The following is a 14,778-nucleotide window of genomic DNA, read 5'->3' as shown; positions in this document are numbered from 1 at the left end:
GAGAGAGAGAGAGAGAGAGAGAGAGAGAGAGAGAGAGAGAGGGAGAGAGAAGGTTGCACCAGAAGCAACTTCTTAGATGGCAGCATGGCCTAGAGTAAAGACAGCATGAGCCTGAGAAAGAGAACTGGCTTTGAATTTAAACCAAGCTTTTGCTTCTGGAGCCTTGGGGACATGACCTAGCCTTTCTGAGCCTTTGTGTCCTTATTTATCCAATGGGGATAAGAACAGTATCTGCCTCATTAAGTTGTTGTGAGGATTTAAAGTAGTGTACACATCGATCATGCATGGGGACAGAGCAGGCACTCAGCAAATGGCAACGATTGTTAGGCTTAGCAGGCTGTGAGCTCCTGCAGGCCTCTCTCCCACTCAGCTCTCCACCCACTGGGCTCAGCACAAGGCCTGGCCCACAACATGTGTTTATTATGCTGAGCTGAATCGAAGGGACAAGACATTCGCTGATTTCCTCACTGCTTCCATATGGGAATTCAAATGTATCTCACATTCCCAAAGCCTCACAATAAATCTGTTCAGGAGAAAAAATATGTATGCCTTTTTACAGACAGTCAGACAGCACTAAGATACACAGGAATTAAGAATATGTCTACCACCACCCAGCAAATGGTGCTCGTAGAAGCAGCCTCTTTAGCGCCCCCTCCCCGGCCCCACCCCTTCCTCAGCCCTCTCTGGGTTTGGCTGATGAGGCTACTATTCTCAGCCAGGAATGGTGGGCTGTGGGGAGGGCTCCAGAGCTCCCAGGTGCCCAGTACAGACCTCTCTCCCCAAGGCCCATTGCTACAGGTGGGGCATAGATCATGTGCATTTGGGAAATGTCTCCTACACTCGCACATTATTGAAGCCCTATAGGATGATAACCAGCTAATAACCAGTCGCTGAGGACCTATTTAATCCTCCCAGCAACTTGTGAGGTAGGTCTCATCCCATTTCAAGGACAAAAACCCAAAGCTCAGAGAGACTAGAGACCCACCTGCCTCCCCCAGCTACCAAGTGACAGACTGCACCCCTCGCTCCCATGAGCTATCTCCCCCACATGGCATTCTGCCCCCCACCCCAGGCAAGGCTCTGGCCCAGATACCCAGACACGAGTGGGCTCTGTTCACGTATCCTCCAAGATCTCGCCTGCTTAAAGAGCTGCCTGTAAACCACTGACAGCATATCTGTGCTTTCTTGAGAAGGAAGAACACTTTACCTCAATGCTGTTGATGAGCTCTAAATATCGGAGGTCTTGTACTCTGGTGAAAGCCTACAGGGAAAGAAATAAAAGGATAAATTCAGCTGCCTTCTGGGCTTCAAAAGTGGGTGATTGGCTGGGAGTGGGAAGTCAAGCTTTAGAAAGTGAGCCAGCAAGGAGGGAAAAGAAGCAAGCATTGATTAATCACTGCGTGTTCAGGAGGGTTATACCACCCAGTGAGGCACAGCTTTACTCCCGGGATTAGTCCATACAAAGAAGAGCAAAGAAGCCCTGGGTGCATCAATCACTTTGGGATTAGGTAAAACAAGACTAGGTAGGATACTGCAGTCTGTAGTGGTGCCTGCTTAGAGGAATCTCTATGCAGAAGGAAAGAACGAGGCAGCGTGACACTCTGAGGCGGTGGCATCTGAGCAGGAGTGGGGGAGATGTACTGACTGCAGAGAGGCTGTACGTACATCTTGGTGACTTGGATGGAAAGCAGGAGACAGCTATGCTTACCAACAGTGCATAAACACAGGGCACCCCGAGCCCACAGAACCGTCACGGAGGGAGAGGAGGAGGGGGAAAGCTGAGAAAGAATAAAGATGGTTTCTGGAAGGAAGGGGGAGGTAGGGAATGAATCACTCCAAGTCCTTGGAAGGCAAACTCTTGCGTAAATCCTAAAAGGGCAGCTCTTGCCTTGGACTCACAGTAAAGCCAGAAACTTTAACCCATGGGCTACCAGAAGTTTCTAGGCACCCCTCTTCAGGCAGATTGATGTTAGTTAAGCCTCTTCTGCTGCTTTCAGGTTCTGCAAGGGGTTTCAAGGAACATAACCCACCACGTCAGGCTGATCTTCATGTGGCTTTGCTGTCAATGTTTCTACCCAGCTGTGCCCCATTTGAAGTGGGCTGACACACACCTAGAGGGCACAGCAGGTCCAGAAGCCCTCAGAATATGAAACGCAGAACAACCCTGGCCACCTGCGGCCTCTACTTAGCTGCATGACATCCTCCATCCTAAAAAGATAGGGAAGTGAGCAAGTCGCCCAGCCTCCGGCTGCCTCACAGACGACCACAATGTGACTTCATCTTTTCATCCCACAGGACCAGGCCTCCTGTCGGGTTGGGGACCCAGAGAGGAATATGACTTGGCTCCTGTCCCCTCCCCAGTTCAGGGGCCCATATTCTAAAAGGGGAGGCAGGCAGATTAAACAAATCATTAAATCGCCCTAAGCTAAGAGCTATGCAAGTATAAATTAGATGCCCTGGAGAACACAGATTCATTGTTTGAGCACGGGGAGTGACGGGAGGCAGGATTAAGAAAAGCACCAGCGTGGGGACCTGGTAAATGGGTATCCCTGGAGAGGAATTCCTTGAGAGGGTAAGGCAGGTATCACATGAGCAAAGGGATGGAGGGCTGAGAGCACCTGTGTTCTTCGGTGGAGGTCTTATAAGCTATCTTCTAGGCCTCGGCTTCCTTAAAGCAACATGAGAGGGAAACCTGGAATGCCTGGCAAAGAGCAAAGGCACATTCTAGGTCTTAGTCCTAGCTCTCTCTCCAGCAGGGGGGCCCTGGACCCACCCCTTCCTTGCCACAGTGAGAAATCTGTTTCCGAGTCCCTTCAGCCCTGACACATTCTGCAGAGTCAGAGGTGCCCTGGTCGAGCGGTCAGTCACGAGTCCCGTGAATAACCTCAGGGAAGGCAATGTAGGAACAGAGAAGCATTTGCAGTTCTGCAGAGCAGCGGTCCCAGGCGCTAGTCAGCTTTCCGCTGCCATCTAGTGGTGACAGCAGTCTCTCGCCGGGAACAGCTCTCCACCTCCATGTGTGCCTGAGTGACTTGGCAAAGCAGCAAAAGAAAGCCTGGGGACTAAGGATTTGGAGAAAACGATCAAGATCTAGTCTATGGTCAAAACCTTGTGGATTTAATACAATAATTTCTATTCTCAGGGAACGGTTGTGGGGCGGGTACAGAATTGGGCGCAGGTGTTAAGCAAATGGAAGGTCAGTTTAGTTTTCACCCATTCAAACATTTGCTAAGCATCTAACACTGTGCTAGGCACTGCTGGCTGATTTCATGCCAGGCTGAAAACAAACAGAACACAGTCTAGGAATCCTTTGTTATTCTTCATCCCTCCTGGTGTTTCAGAGCAGGGCAGGAGAGGGGCGCTCCCTCCATGGAAATGTTCCCTCCCTCTTCTGAATTCTTAAAGCTCCCCTCTAATACCACTTTCCTGACACAGTAGATGTAAACATATACTACAATCATTATGTAATTATAATTGTACTTGTTTTAATAACAGCTAGCACTGTACAACCATCGCTAGTTTTAGAATCCCTTTTACACTGTGACGGCTAAGCCTGATGACACTGTGTCTTCACCATCCCCACAGCAGAAATGGGAGGCCTGAGGGGTCATCCAGCCTGTACATGGCAGAGCTGATTCTCAGCCAGGCTTCTGAGTCCCAGTCTGGTCTCGGTCCACTCTCTTTTCATGCCTAGAAGTCTTGACCTAGGATGGGGCTGGCATCACATGCCTCTGCAACGCCTCCCCTACCAGATCAGTAGTGCGGACAAAATGAGTGTCTCGTTAAGTGGCTGTGCGAAGATAAAGACGGAAGGGAGCAGTAGGGGAAAGAGAGCTGGAGGTCATTCCTTTTCTTTACACCTCAGGTTCCAGAAAGAAACCCAGCTCAGAGACATAGCTGGGCTTTTTCTAATGTGTGGAAAGGGGTCAAATGTTTTCAGCCATTTCTGTAGTTTTAATAGGCTGAGCCAGGAAACGACACCATGACATTACAGTCAGAGTCAGAGAGCTCGACCATCTCTTCCACCATACTTAGCAGACTGCCAAGGAAAACAGCATTGTGTCATAAATGGCCTGATACCAATAAGTGCTTATACCAATAACAAAAGCTACTGTTTATGGAGTGCCTATTATGTGCCAGGCTTTTAGCTAGGCGCTTTACATAAATGATAGCTAATAAGAGTGACAGCTCGAATCTATCAGCTGCTTCTCCTGTGACAAGCTTTATAGGCATTATCACATTAGATCCTCATAATTTTGTGAGGACGGGGCCTATCGTCACCCTAATTCTACAAATGAGCAACCTCAGAAAGGCTGTTACCTCCTCAGGCTTATAGTTAGGAGGTAGCTGAGCTGAGATCCAAACCCAGGTCAGTCTAACTCCAGAGCCCACTGCAGTATGTGTCTGCCTCTCCATATGTCACTTGGACTCCTTTCTGCATCCTCAAGGGACCCTCCGAGGACCAGATTCCAGCTCATGCTGACTACATGCTTACCTTCTTTGCGGTTTCAAACTCTAACCCTTCTAAAGCTTCCATCGCCAGCTCACGCCAATCTGCGTCTGTCACGCCCAAGCAAGCAATCTGGTAGGCTTCTTTGAACAGTTTCCTATCCAGGTACTGGTACATTGGAGCAGACTGCAGATTTCATGAAAAGGAAAGAAGATTGTTTTCAGAGGGATGGAAAGAGTCAGATTCACGAAAAGCCTGACTCCAGAGGTGTGCACCTATTTAATTACAAATGCCTGCAGAGCAACACTACAATGGTTAATCAGTGCCCTCTGCCACACCGCCGCCCACCTCATGTGCCTTCCACTGAGCCACTCCCTTTCATAGCCGAATCGTGTTCAGCAGCACAAACCTCCTGCTCATCCTCCCCTCTACCACCAGCTTGCCCCACCTCCAGGCCGGCCTCACCACAGATGCCACCCTCATCTGGAATGCTTTTTTGCCCCTCCTCTCCCTCTGGAAAGTACCTATTTGGCTTCCCAGGCCCTGTTAAAATGTCACTTCTGGAAAGTCTTCACGGACCCCTCAGAAAAAGAAGTCTGAGCTTCCTGTCCTTTATCCAGATGTCTGGTTGTGTGGTAATTACAAGCCTGTCTCCCCCATGAGGCTGGACATAATCTGAGGGCCACTGCAAGGCTGTGCTTACCTCCCCTAGCAGGTCCGCAGTCTACATGTGCTGGAGGAATGAACGTTACTATGAGGAGGGCATCTGGGATGGCCTCTCACAAAGAAGGCCAAGGAGCCTTCTTACCCTGAGAGAGGGAAGCGATTTGCCCCAGGTTACCCAGGAAGGACCTAGACACACCTCTCCTAGTTCCGTGGTGCTGGGAACCTCCCTCCTTCCAGATGGGGCTGCCTTGCTGTGATACCTATGAATAGTTCCTAATAACGTCTCTTCTTAGGTTTACACAGTGCTCTTAGATCTGTCCCAACAGCCCTGTGTTACAGGTATTATCACTCCCTGATTACAGCCCAGGAGACAAAGACTCAGGGAAGGCAACTGGCTTGTCTGAGGACACAGGAGAGGAAGATCCGGGGCTGGAGGCTGGGGTGGCCTGACTCCAGGTTCTTGGCTCCTTCCTGCCCCTTGGGGGGGTGAGAGTGCGTCTGTGTGCGTGTGTGTGCGCGCGCGCATGTGTGTGTGTGCGCGCGCGCGCGTGTGTGTGCGTGTGTGAGTGTGTGTGTGCGCGCGCGTGTGTGTGTATACATGGGAACAAATCTGAGCTGGGCCTGGGCGTCTTTCATAACGAAAGGCCCTGCCCTTGTCTTAGGCCAGTCTGTGCTGAAGAGAACTACATCTCTCCTTCTGGATTCCCAGGCAGTGGAGATCAATCAGCCAGTACCTCTGTGCTAATGATTCCCAAATGTGGAGCTGGAAGTGCTGTTTTCTCCATTTGGGGGCCTTTATCTTTGAAATTTCCTCTCCCAGTTTTTAGCTTCAGGGTTGAAGAAATTTTTTTTTCCTTTTTAAGCTGCCCTGCCCTCTGACAGCAAGATGTGCCTGCTTCTGAGAGCTCATCTTTCCTCCCGCGCCATCCCACCACCTCCCCTCCCTTCAGGGGCGGCAGGGGGTGGATGGGGAGCAGTTGAGCTAGGCCTGCTCAGCTCATCCTAGCTGTGTGAATTCTTTTGAGTAAAATTAACTTCTGCTGAGATGCCCTGCCCAGCCCACAGGCTGCCAGGCACCAACAAGAGAGGTGCTTTGAAAACGATGAAGCGCTGGGCAAAAAGTGAGCGTGCGCATTATGTCCACGGTATCTTAGCACCAGCTCGTCACCATCTCCTGAGCTCTCCAGACTTGTCCTACCCCCACCTCTCCCTCTGTGTGGAACGCTCTCACTGTACCCCTCTGACTTTCCAGACCTTTTAGGGCTCCGATCAAGTGTCACCACCTCCTGGAAGCTTTCTCAAACTCCCCATGCACAATGAGCTTTCCTTTCTAAACTCATTTAGTGAGCACCCTCTATTCTAATTTAGTTCTGTTTTATAGTGTTTGCTATTTTAAGACTGTTTAATAATAATAATAATAATAATAATAATAATAATAATAATAATAGGAATGGGCCAGACAAAATCTGAAAGATGTGTATATTTAACCCCACTCCCTAGAAAACTGAGGCCCCAAAGAGTGAAAGGAGTTGCTCAATGTCACAGATGGTTTAGGTGGCAAAGTCAGAACTCAAAGCCAGTGCTTCTTCCTCTAAGCTACAGTTCTCTCCATGCTGAATGCCCCATGAGGGTGGGACAGGACTAAAGCAGGCCCATCAGAGTTGAGCATATAGCAAATGGTTAACATTTGGGCTTGCCTGGGGGGCACAATATGAGTGAGAGGTTTAAAAATACCCTAACTGAACAAATGCCCTCTGAGCTCTATTTTATCTCGCTGTTGTGTTCCAAGCATGAAGTCACCACCCGCCCCGAGAAGCCTGACCAGGGCTTGCCGCCCTACTTGGCAGCCTTGACAAACTGTTCTTGCACAAGATGATGTAAATTTCGAAAGGAAACCAGAAATCCCCAGAGTGGGTCTGATGCTTTCTCCCCCTTCTGTAGGCCAAAACCACAGGATGGCTGGAGGCAGAGGCGACAGATAAATAGCCTTTGTCTTGAGGCTGCCTTTCCTAACCCTTGGCAGCTCTGACCTGCTGCATCAGCAGGATGGCCTTGGTGCAGCCATGGGGGGGACTCTGGCTTCTGAATCTTAAGAGCTTGGCGGAGGAAGCCCCGGACCGCCCCTCCGGCTCCTCTTGGCCGGCCAAAGTCAGGGAGCAGCACACTGCATTTATCTTTGAGGTTAGGATGGCAGTCTTGGGAGAAAAGCTTTCAATCAGCCTAGCCTGTTTGGCACGACTGGGGAAGATTGGGTTTCTGATGGATGCGGTGCATGGGTTTGGGATGGGCAGCAGATGTGGACTGCAAGGAAATACGTGTAGACCCCAGGGGCTGTTCTTGTCCCTCCTCCTGCCGCCACTTCCACCCACCTCTCTCCCTTCTTTCTCTGGCTTCCTATTTTTCTGTTTCCTTTTACTCGGGTCTGCATTCCACTGACATTTATGGAATAACTGCTCTGTGTCAGGCACTATTAACTCCTGCAGCAATGAGTAACAAGGGTATCATCAGCTTAAGAGGAAGAAATGGACTCTAGTCCCACCCTTTACAAGGAGCCAAGCCTGGGAGAGTGAGTGAAGGTGAGATGTGTGAAGGGAACGCAGATCTGATGTAGCCTCGCTGAAAGGTAATCTGGAAACGTGTCTAAAAGTATTTCATATGCAGCCCAAAGAGCCTTTGACCCAGCGATTTCACTTCAAGGAATTTATACCAAGGAGCTAAGATGAGATAGGTACAAAGACAGCTTGAAAGATGTTCACTAACTATGATAGCAAAAAAGCTGCAAACAGCATAAATGTCTAACAATAGGTGCTGGTTGAGTAAGTTGTGGGAGATCCATGAGATAGGACAAAAAGCAGTCATTAAAAACAATTTGGGGTGTGGAGGAGGCAGCGGGGAGGGCGGTGTGGTTATAATAGGACTGACCCAACACGGAGGATCTCATGGGTTGTTGGTGGTGAAGATACAAACCTATACAGGTGATAAATCTGAACTGCAGTTTTGCAAATTGGTACTAGTGGGGGACACTGGGCAAGTTGTACAAGGGATCTCTGTACGGTATCTTATAATTACATGTGAATCTACAATCATCTTAGGATTTAAAACTGCTAGGGAGGTACATTTATTGACATGGAGCCATGTTCCCAGGAGGTGGCTGAGTGAAAAAGCTAGATCGCTAGTTGATAGCTAATAATTCATACAAAGTGATGGATCTGCAATATGTAAATGTTAGGTTAAATTAGAAGATGGAGATAAAGAAAGGTGATTAAAAGTCTTTCTTATTTATGTCCACATTCAGTATATTAAGTACAGTAAGTCTGAAACTTCATCTATAGGAGCAATACTTAGACAAAAGTCACAAAACAATATTTATAGTACAATTCCATTTTTGTTTAAAAATGTTTATATGAAATCATATATTCATAATTGTACATCATGTATATGATACATAAACATATAGAAAAGGTCTGGGTGGATATATTCCAAATGTTTAAAAGTGATTCTCTGTTGAGGATGGGGTTCTGAGGGCTAGTCTCCCCGTCCTTGGTGCTTCTCTCTATTTTATGACAGTTCTACAGTAAGCACGGTTTACTAGGGGAGCAGACAGGCAGCTGGCATGGCTGTGATTGGGCCAGCCCTGGCTCGGGTTGTCAATCTCTGCCCCCTGTCTGTTTCTGCCCTCTCTCATTCTGTGGCTCCAGATTCCAGCCTCCCATTTCTGTTCTGGCCCCTCCTAGTTTGAGGGACTTGTGCAGATAGTCCCATGCCCCACTTCTGGCTCACAGAGCTCAGCTCCCACACACAATCCCACCCATATTCTCTTCACACATACCACCCCACTCATGCGCCTGTGTACATACCCTGCTGGACTCAGCTTTGCTGGCTTTCTCTAATCTGCCCCACACATGGCTCTCAGTGAAACACACTCTGCCTGCTGACAGACAACCTTCCATAGCCCCCCTCCCCCACCCGTACCCGGAAGAGGGAATCAAAAAGAAACAGAGGCTCAGTGAGGTTGAGCTGTTTGCTCAAAGACACAGGTTGCATAGGGTGGAGGAAGGATTTCAGGTTCACGTCCACCTTCTCTCTCTTCCCTCTCTCCTCACCATCCCCTCCCCATATCACCAGTGAGGGGCCTGGCTTTCCTGGTCTTGCTGTCCTGCCACTGCTGAGAGCTGACAGGTGCACCCCGGGTTACCTGCGGCACCTCCACGGCCGACATGGAGAAGATGTGGAGGCAGAAGATCTTGGAGCCGTTGTAGCCGACCACGAAGCCCTGCAGCTTCTGCTGGTGCACCGGGAAGGTGCTGGCTTTGATGTTGAGGTAGCCTCCTCCTGAGAAGCAGAGCATGTCCTCGCACTGCGTGTTCCAGGCCACGCTATTGGCATTCGGTTCCTGAGGGACAGAAATGGTGAGGATCCTGTGACCACCACCCTGGGCTTTGGCACCATTCCTACATTCAGTCAGGTTCTCTTTTTAAAGCCTGGATCACACTAAACTGCTAACAGTGGTATAGAAAGAAAGGGAGGAAAAGGGGGTCTGAAGGAATGGGGAGAGGTCCAGAGGCAAGATCCTGTGTGCACTTTTGTATGTTGGAATTTTTGAATAAGCAAGCATTACTTTTGAAAAAAATGTTACCCCCAAATGTTAATCATTACATAATAAGTGAGAAAAATCAGCAAAGTAGATTCTACTTATGTTAAAAAATGAGTATACATAGCTATGCATAGATTTGAAGGGATATATCCCAAAGAATCAACAGTGATTGTTTTTCAGTGGATAGAATTGTGGGTGTTTTTCGTTTTCTGTTTTTAATTTGCCTGAAATTTTCTTTTAGTCACGAACATCTATTTTGTTTTATAATAAACAAAAGAACAGTGAGCTATTTTTAAAATTAAAAAGTAATATACTGTCTCCACATTTACAATTTACACACTGTAAAAATATGGTCACCCTGGGAGGCACTCCGCTCCTCAAATCCTCTCAAAATTTTTTGCTCAGCACTGGAGCCCCAGGGACCAGCAGATGTTCATACCTTTCTGCCTAGAATCTTTCACAATGTCTAAATCTTTTATAATGAGCATGGATTACTTTTATAATGAGAAAAAACCCCAACATAGCTGTTTTCTGCAGCGGGCATGGGCAGTGAAGAGGAGACAAAGATAGCTGGGAACGTTTATGTCTCCCGGCAAGGGCTGAGAATTACCTTCCCCGACCTACTACAGAACTCGTGGTGGGGACAGAGAAGGACACACACCCTTCTACTCCGATATGGTTCTTGGCTCAGATTCACAACTGGGGGCCTGCTAACCCACCTACAGGGGGTAGTGTTGAGACTGAGGAGAAGTGCACTGAAGGCCCTTTTTTGTGCCATGCCCCTGAGCTAGGCACTATGGTATCTTGTTTAGTCCTGTAGCAATTCTGTGAGGGGCTAATTACTAGTTCCATTTTAGGGGTGAGGAGAAATCGAGACTCAAAGAGGTTCACTAACTTGCTTGAGATCACACAGTAAGTGATGAAGGCTGGACTGGAGCCCAGGTCTATCTGAAGGCAAAGCCTATGCTCTTCCTTTCCCCTAAACGACTCTGCCTCCCCAAGGATGTGAGCGAGTTGTCATCAACTGGGAGTCCCCTGGGGCTGGGGTAGCCAGGTGGCCCCTTCCAACTGACAGAGGCAGCCCCCTGCTCCAGCGCCCCTCTACCCTGCTGATTCCATTGCTGAGGATGAGGGAGAGCCCTGATAAGGAGACCTCGATCTGCCCGTAACACTGGGGAACCTATCGTGGCTGATGAAGCCAATCAGGGGAGGCTTTAGCTTTGGAGGGAACTCGCTTCAGGCAAATGGGCCCTGACCACTCACAAATCCCTGAAGAGGCAAAGAGCAGTGCTAAGTCCAGCAGGAGGCCAGCCAGACATTGGGCAAGGGCTCGTAGGCTGTCTTCTCCAGTGACACACTTCCTCCAGCCACAAGACTGAATGATGTGTGAACAACACCTATCCCCCAGCAGTTCACAGTTTGCTGGCTCTTGTAGCATCCTAGTAAAATAAGTAGAAGGGAGGGCTTCCTCCACCCCTCCCCTTCTTTCAGATGAACAAACTAGTCCTGTTTCCTCACTGTGTCTTAGGTCACTCATAGATGCAGGCAGCCTCCAGTAGGTGAGAAGCAGACTTTTTTTTAATAGAGTCATCATCACATTAACCCATGCACTGACAGCCTACAATATGCCCTGCTTAGATTTATTATTATTCACTTACTGCTCACAGTAACCTCGTAAGAAAGAGGTTTTGCTCATCTTACTTGCAAGGAAACCAAAATTCAAAGAGGCTTGCCCAGCTCCTAGAGCCCGTGTATGGGAGGGGTGGGCTGTGTCCTGGGGCTTCTCAGACTCTGCTCCTCTGCATGGCCCCTACTCCCCTTCACCTCACTGCTCCTCCCAGAGACCAGCCTGGGAGCCATCGTGTGAGCGCCTCCTGTAAGGACTGGGAAGCTAGAGGAGGGCCTCTAATCAAAGGACCATGTCTGGGGCGCCCCCTGGGACTTCACCTGAAAAAGCAGCTCCTTGGTGTGGATGTCATACACCAGGCACGTGTCGTTTTCATCCACCACAGCCAGCTTGTTGCGGGAGGCGCTCATGTCCAGGCAGCGCACGGCTGTGGCCTGTTTCAGCAGGATGATAGCAAAGAGATTGTCCACGAAGATCTTTAGGATCTGGCAAAATTCCAGAAAAAAAGTGTGAGTCACTATGGCAACAAGACCCTGGAACGTCGCCAGGCTGCCAGCATCCCATGTGTTCTACATGAGCAACTCCCACTGACTTCACCAGAGGCTCTGTGCAGAAAAAAGGATTCATCCAAAGAAAAGGGGCGGGGCTCACCCTTAGGGGACCACAGCGTGGTTCACCAGGGGTCACGCAAGTAATGACAGGCCCCAGGACATGACACACTTACTTGAATGTCTGCTTGATTGGGCATTTGTTAACGATATTACCCAAACTGCAGGGTTAGCAGACATCACATAGCGAGATCTGAGTCACTAACACAGGAAGAGGCTACTGTAAATACTGACAAGGCCTCTGGTATAATCACAGCAGAATAATGATGATCATGAGTGGTGATAGCAATCAGTTATTGGCTGTTTTGGACACCCTGTAAGACGTGATCCTCATTTGAAAAACCTAGCCTCAGAGAGCTGACGAGACCTGCACAGGGTCACACAGCTAGTGAGTAGCTAAGCACAAGCATGACCCCAGGTCGACCTGCCCTCAAAGTTCATATTCTCAGGCCTCATACTGCAAGTGACAGCTGACTGGGACAATGAAGCAGGCTTTCCTCCCCTTTGCTATTGCTATTCTATTGCTAACTCATACTCCATGACTGCTGTCCCCAGGAAAGTCCTGACAAGTCTCCGCCACAAGCCATCTGCTAGACAGCTTGGCTCTCAAGCTAATGAAGCTATATTTTTATTTTCAAATTTCCATGTGGCCCACTTAGAACTTTTCTTATTTTGAGCAAAAGACACACAGAAAACTGTTTAACTTTGTGTAACCTAGATTTTCCATGTCTATTTGGGCAGAGGGCCCAATTTTCTTATAACATCTAATAACAGCCTGTGGATCAGCACCCTCTAGGACATGAGCTAGAACACACTGCCTTCATCCATTCATTGCCCTAATAGGGATCTGACCTAAGGAATGATCTCTGCCTCCCTCTCTAGCAAGCCACTGAAACTGCATCCCTAAGAAATCTCCCACCCTCTGGGTGACTTTTAGTCCATTAATCCACTCAATGTGCAACCCAGAGGCTACAGGGGCCAACTCTGCCAGAATGGGGCATGCTGTGAGTCTGAGGGCCATTGCATCTTCAGCCTGAGGCTATCCTCATAAAAGGAAACTCTAATGTGCCCATGGAGGGGAGAAGCCTTTCCCTGCCCTGGAAACCCATCTCAGGGTCATAACTTGACTGGCTGCCTGTGTCTGCATGCAGATAACGTGCCTGATGGGAGACACAGAGGAGCACTCACCTGTCCATTCTTCAGGCCCACTAACAGACCTTCCCGTCCTGGGGGACCACCGATCACCTTGATGTAGCGAATGAGAGACTCCATCTGCCACTCCCGCTCCTTCACTCCGCTGAAGGACAGGCATTGCAGCCGTTTCTCCTACAAAGCAAACCCAGCTCTGCATGGATATTCAACATAATAAGTATTCCCCAGCCCTCCCAAGGAGGTCTTCCTGCCCCTGACGAATGAAAAATACCTACACATTCAGAATCTATCTAACCCCACCTGGTCCCCACGACTGGTATCATTAATCCTTCACACAGGTCCTCCATGGAGCCCAGCTTAGCCTCAGATCTCCTGTGCAGACCTCCAGGCAGCCACAGCCAGAGGCAGCATCAAAAGCACGCCCATTTGCCACTCCTATCCTATAACCTGTAAACCTTAAATCTTAAAAGTTCCAGACTTCTAAGAGAGATTTTAATAGTATTTTACATCTAGTGATTCCTAAAGGATGTCTTCCATTTTATCACTTCCCATAGGTCTAGTTTCACGAAATCAAATCCACCTCTACTTCCAAGAAAGACGCTGGGCTGGCATTCTTTCAGAGTCTTTCCAAACTTCTCTTGGCATTGACCTAGACATCTTCTAGAAAGCTCTAAGTCGAGAAAATCTTTTTCCGTGAAAAAAAAAATCTATCAGAAAGTAAAACTTCCTTTACTATTTTTGAGTTGATATAAATTTTTTGTTGTTTAACTGAAGGATATCATAAATTTTTATGTGTATATGTTTAACAACAACAAAAAATCAATCTTCATTTTGTTGGATATCAATTTAGGCTTTAAGTCATTAAAATATATTTAATCCCAGTAGAACAAAGTGCTTATGGCCCACGACTTTCTAGACGGCAATAAAAGGAAAGCAATGACCAATTCCTAGTGTTCAACAACCCTGAGTTGGGTTCCCTATCCTTGGAGGAAGCGTAAAGCAGATTCAGCCCCACGTGCGGCCGCTTACCTGGCAGAGGATGATGTGATCAGCGCACACCACCAGGAGGTTACATTCAAACTTCCTGACAATCTTCTCCTTCACCCGGTAATGCATGTCTGACGAGTCCTCTGAATACAACTCATAGATGAGGATTTTCTCTGGCAGTTGGATAGCTAATCGATTTTTGTAGATGGCAATTTTCTTGACAAGCTCTTTGCATTTAATCCGAACTGTCAAAGAAAAACAAAATTCAGCTCTAGCAAGAGGTTGTTAAGTAAGGTAGAAGTCAGAGAAATTAAAAGCTATCATTTACTTAATGCTGCTGGCAATTAAAGGAGACGCTCTCATCAAAAAATCTTTACAGCGTGTCTAATATGTACAATCAACTCTGCTCAACACTGGGATCCAAAGTCATATATAATCTTTGTGGTCCAAAGCTTACAACTGAGTATGGAAAATGAAATTCTTAGTGCTACCATCACTTGCTGAACATAAACATAAACTGCTCTGCACAGCACTAATGGCCCCTGATGATCGGGAGCCTGCCTAAGTGACTGCCCACACATCTGGCCACTCCCCAAACACCACCCTTAACAACAGGGAGCCATGTGTAGCTTCTGATACACACTCGGCTCACACTCTCTCACTACCGACTAGGTGGAGAAAATGTCTCCAAGAG

At 48.2% G+C, this 14,778-nt stretch overlaps 1 protein-coding gene across 1 annotated transcript in view; it reads right to left on the bottom strand.

Annotated features, from left to right (window-relative positions):
* IFT122 (intraflagellar transport 122) overlaps positions 1-14,778 on the bottom strand; it is a 67,863-nt gene that overhangs the window by 25,796 nt on the left and 27,289 nt on the right. The window contains 6 exon segments of the mRNA XM_019646044.1: positions 1,208-1,261; positions 4,496-4,636; positions 9,312-9,509; positions 11,658-11,822; positions 13,134-13,271; positions 14,127-14,329. Of these exon segments, the coding sequence (XP_019501589.1) occupies positions 1,208-1,261; positions 4,496-4,636; positions 9,312-9,509; positions 11,658-11,822; positions 13,134-13,271; positions 14,127-14,329 (899 nt within the window).

This window comes from Hipposideros armiger, unplaced genomic scaffold, assembly GCF_001890085.2.
Source record: "Hipposideros armiger isolate ML-2016 unplaced genomic scaffold, ASM189008v1 scaffold_96, whole genome shotgun sequence".
Taxonomy (NCBI): Eukaryota; Metazoa; Chordata; class Mammalia; order Chiroptera; family Hipposideridae; genus Hipposideros; species Hipposideros armiger.
The sequence above is the reverse complement of the archived record's forward strand: the minus strand, read 5'-3'. Positions and strand labels throughout refer to the sequence as shown.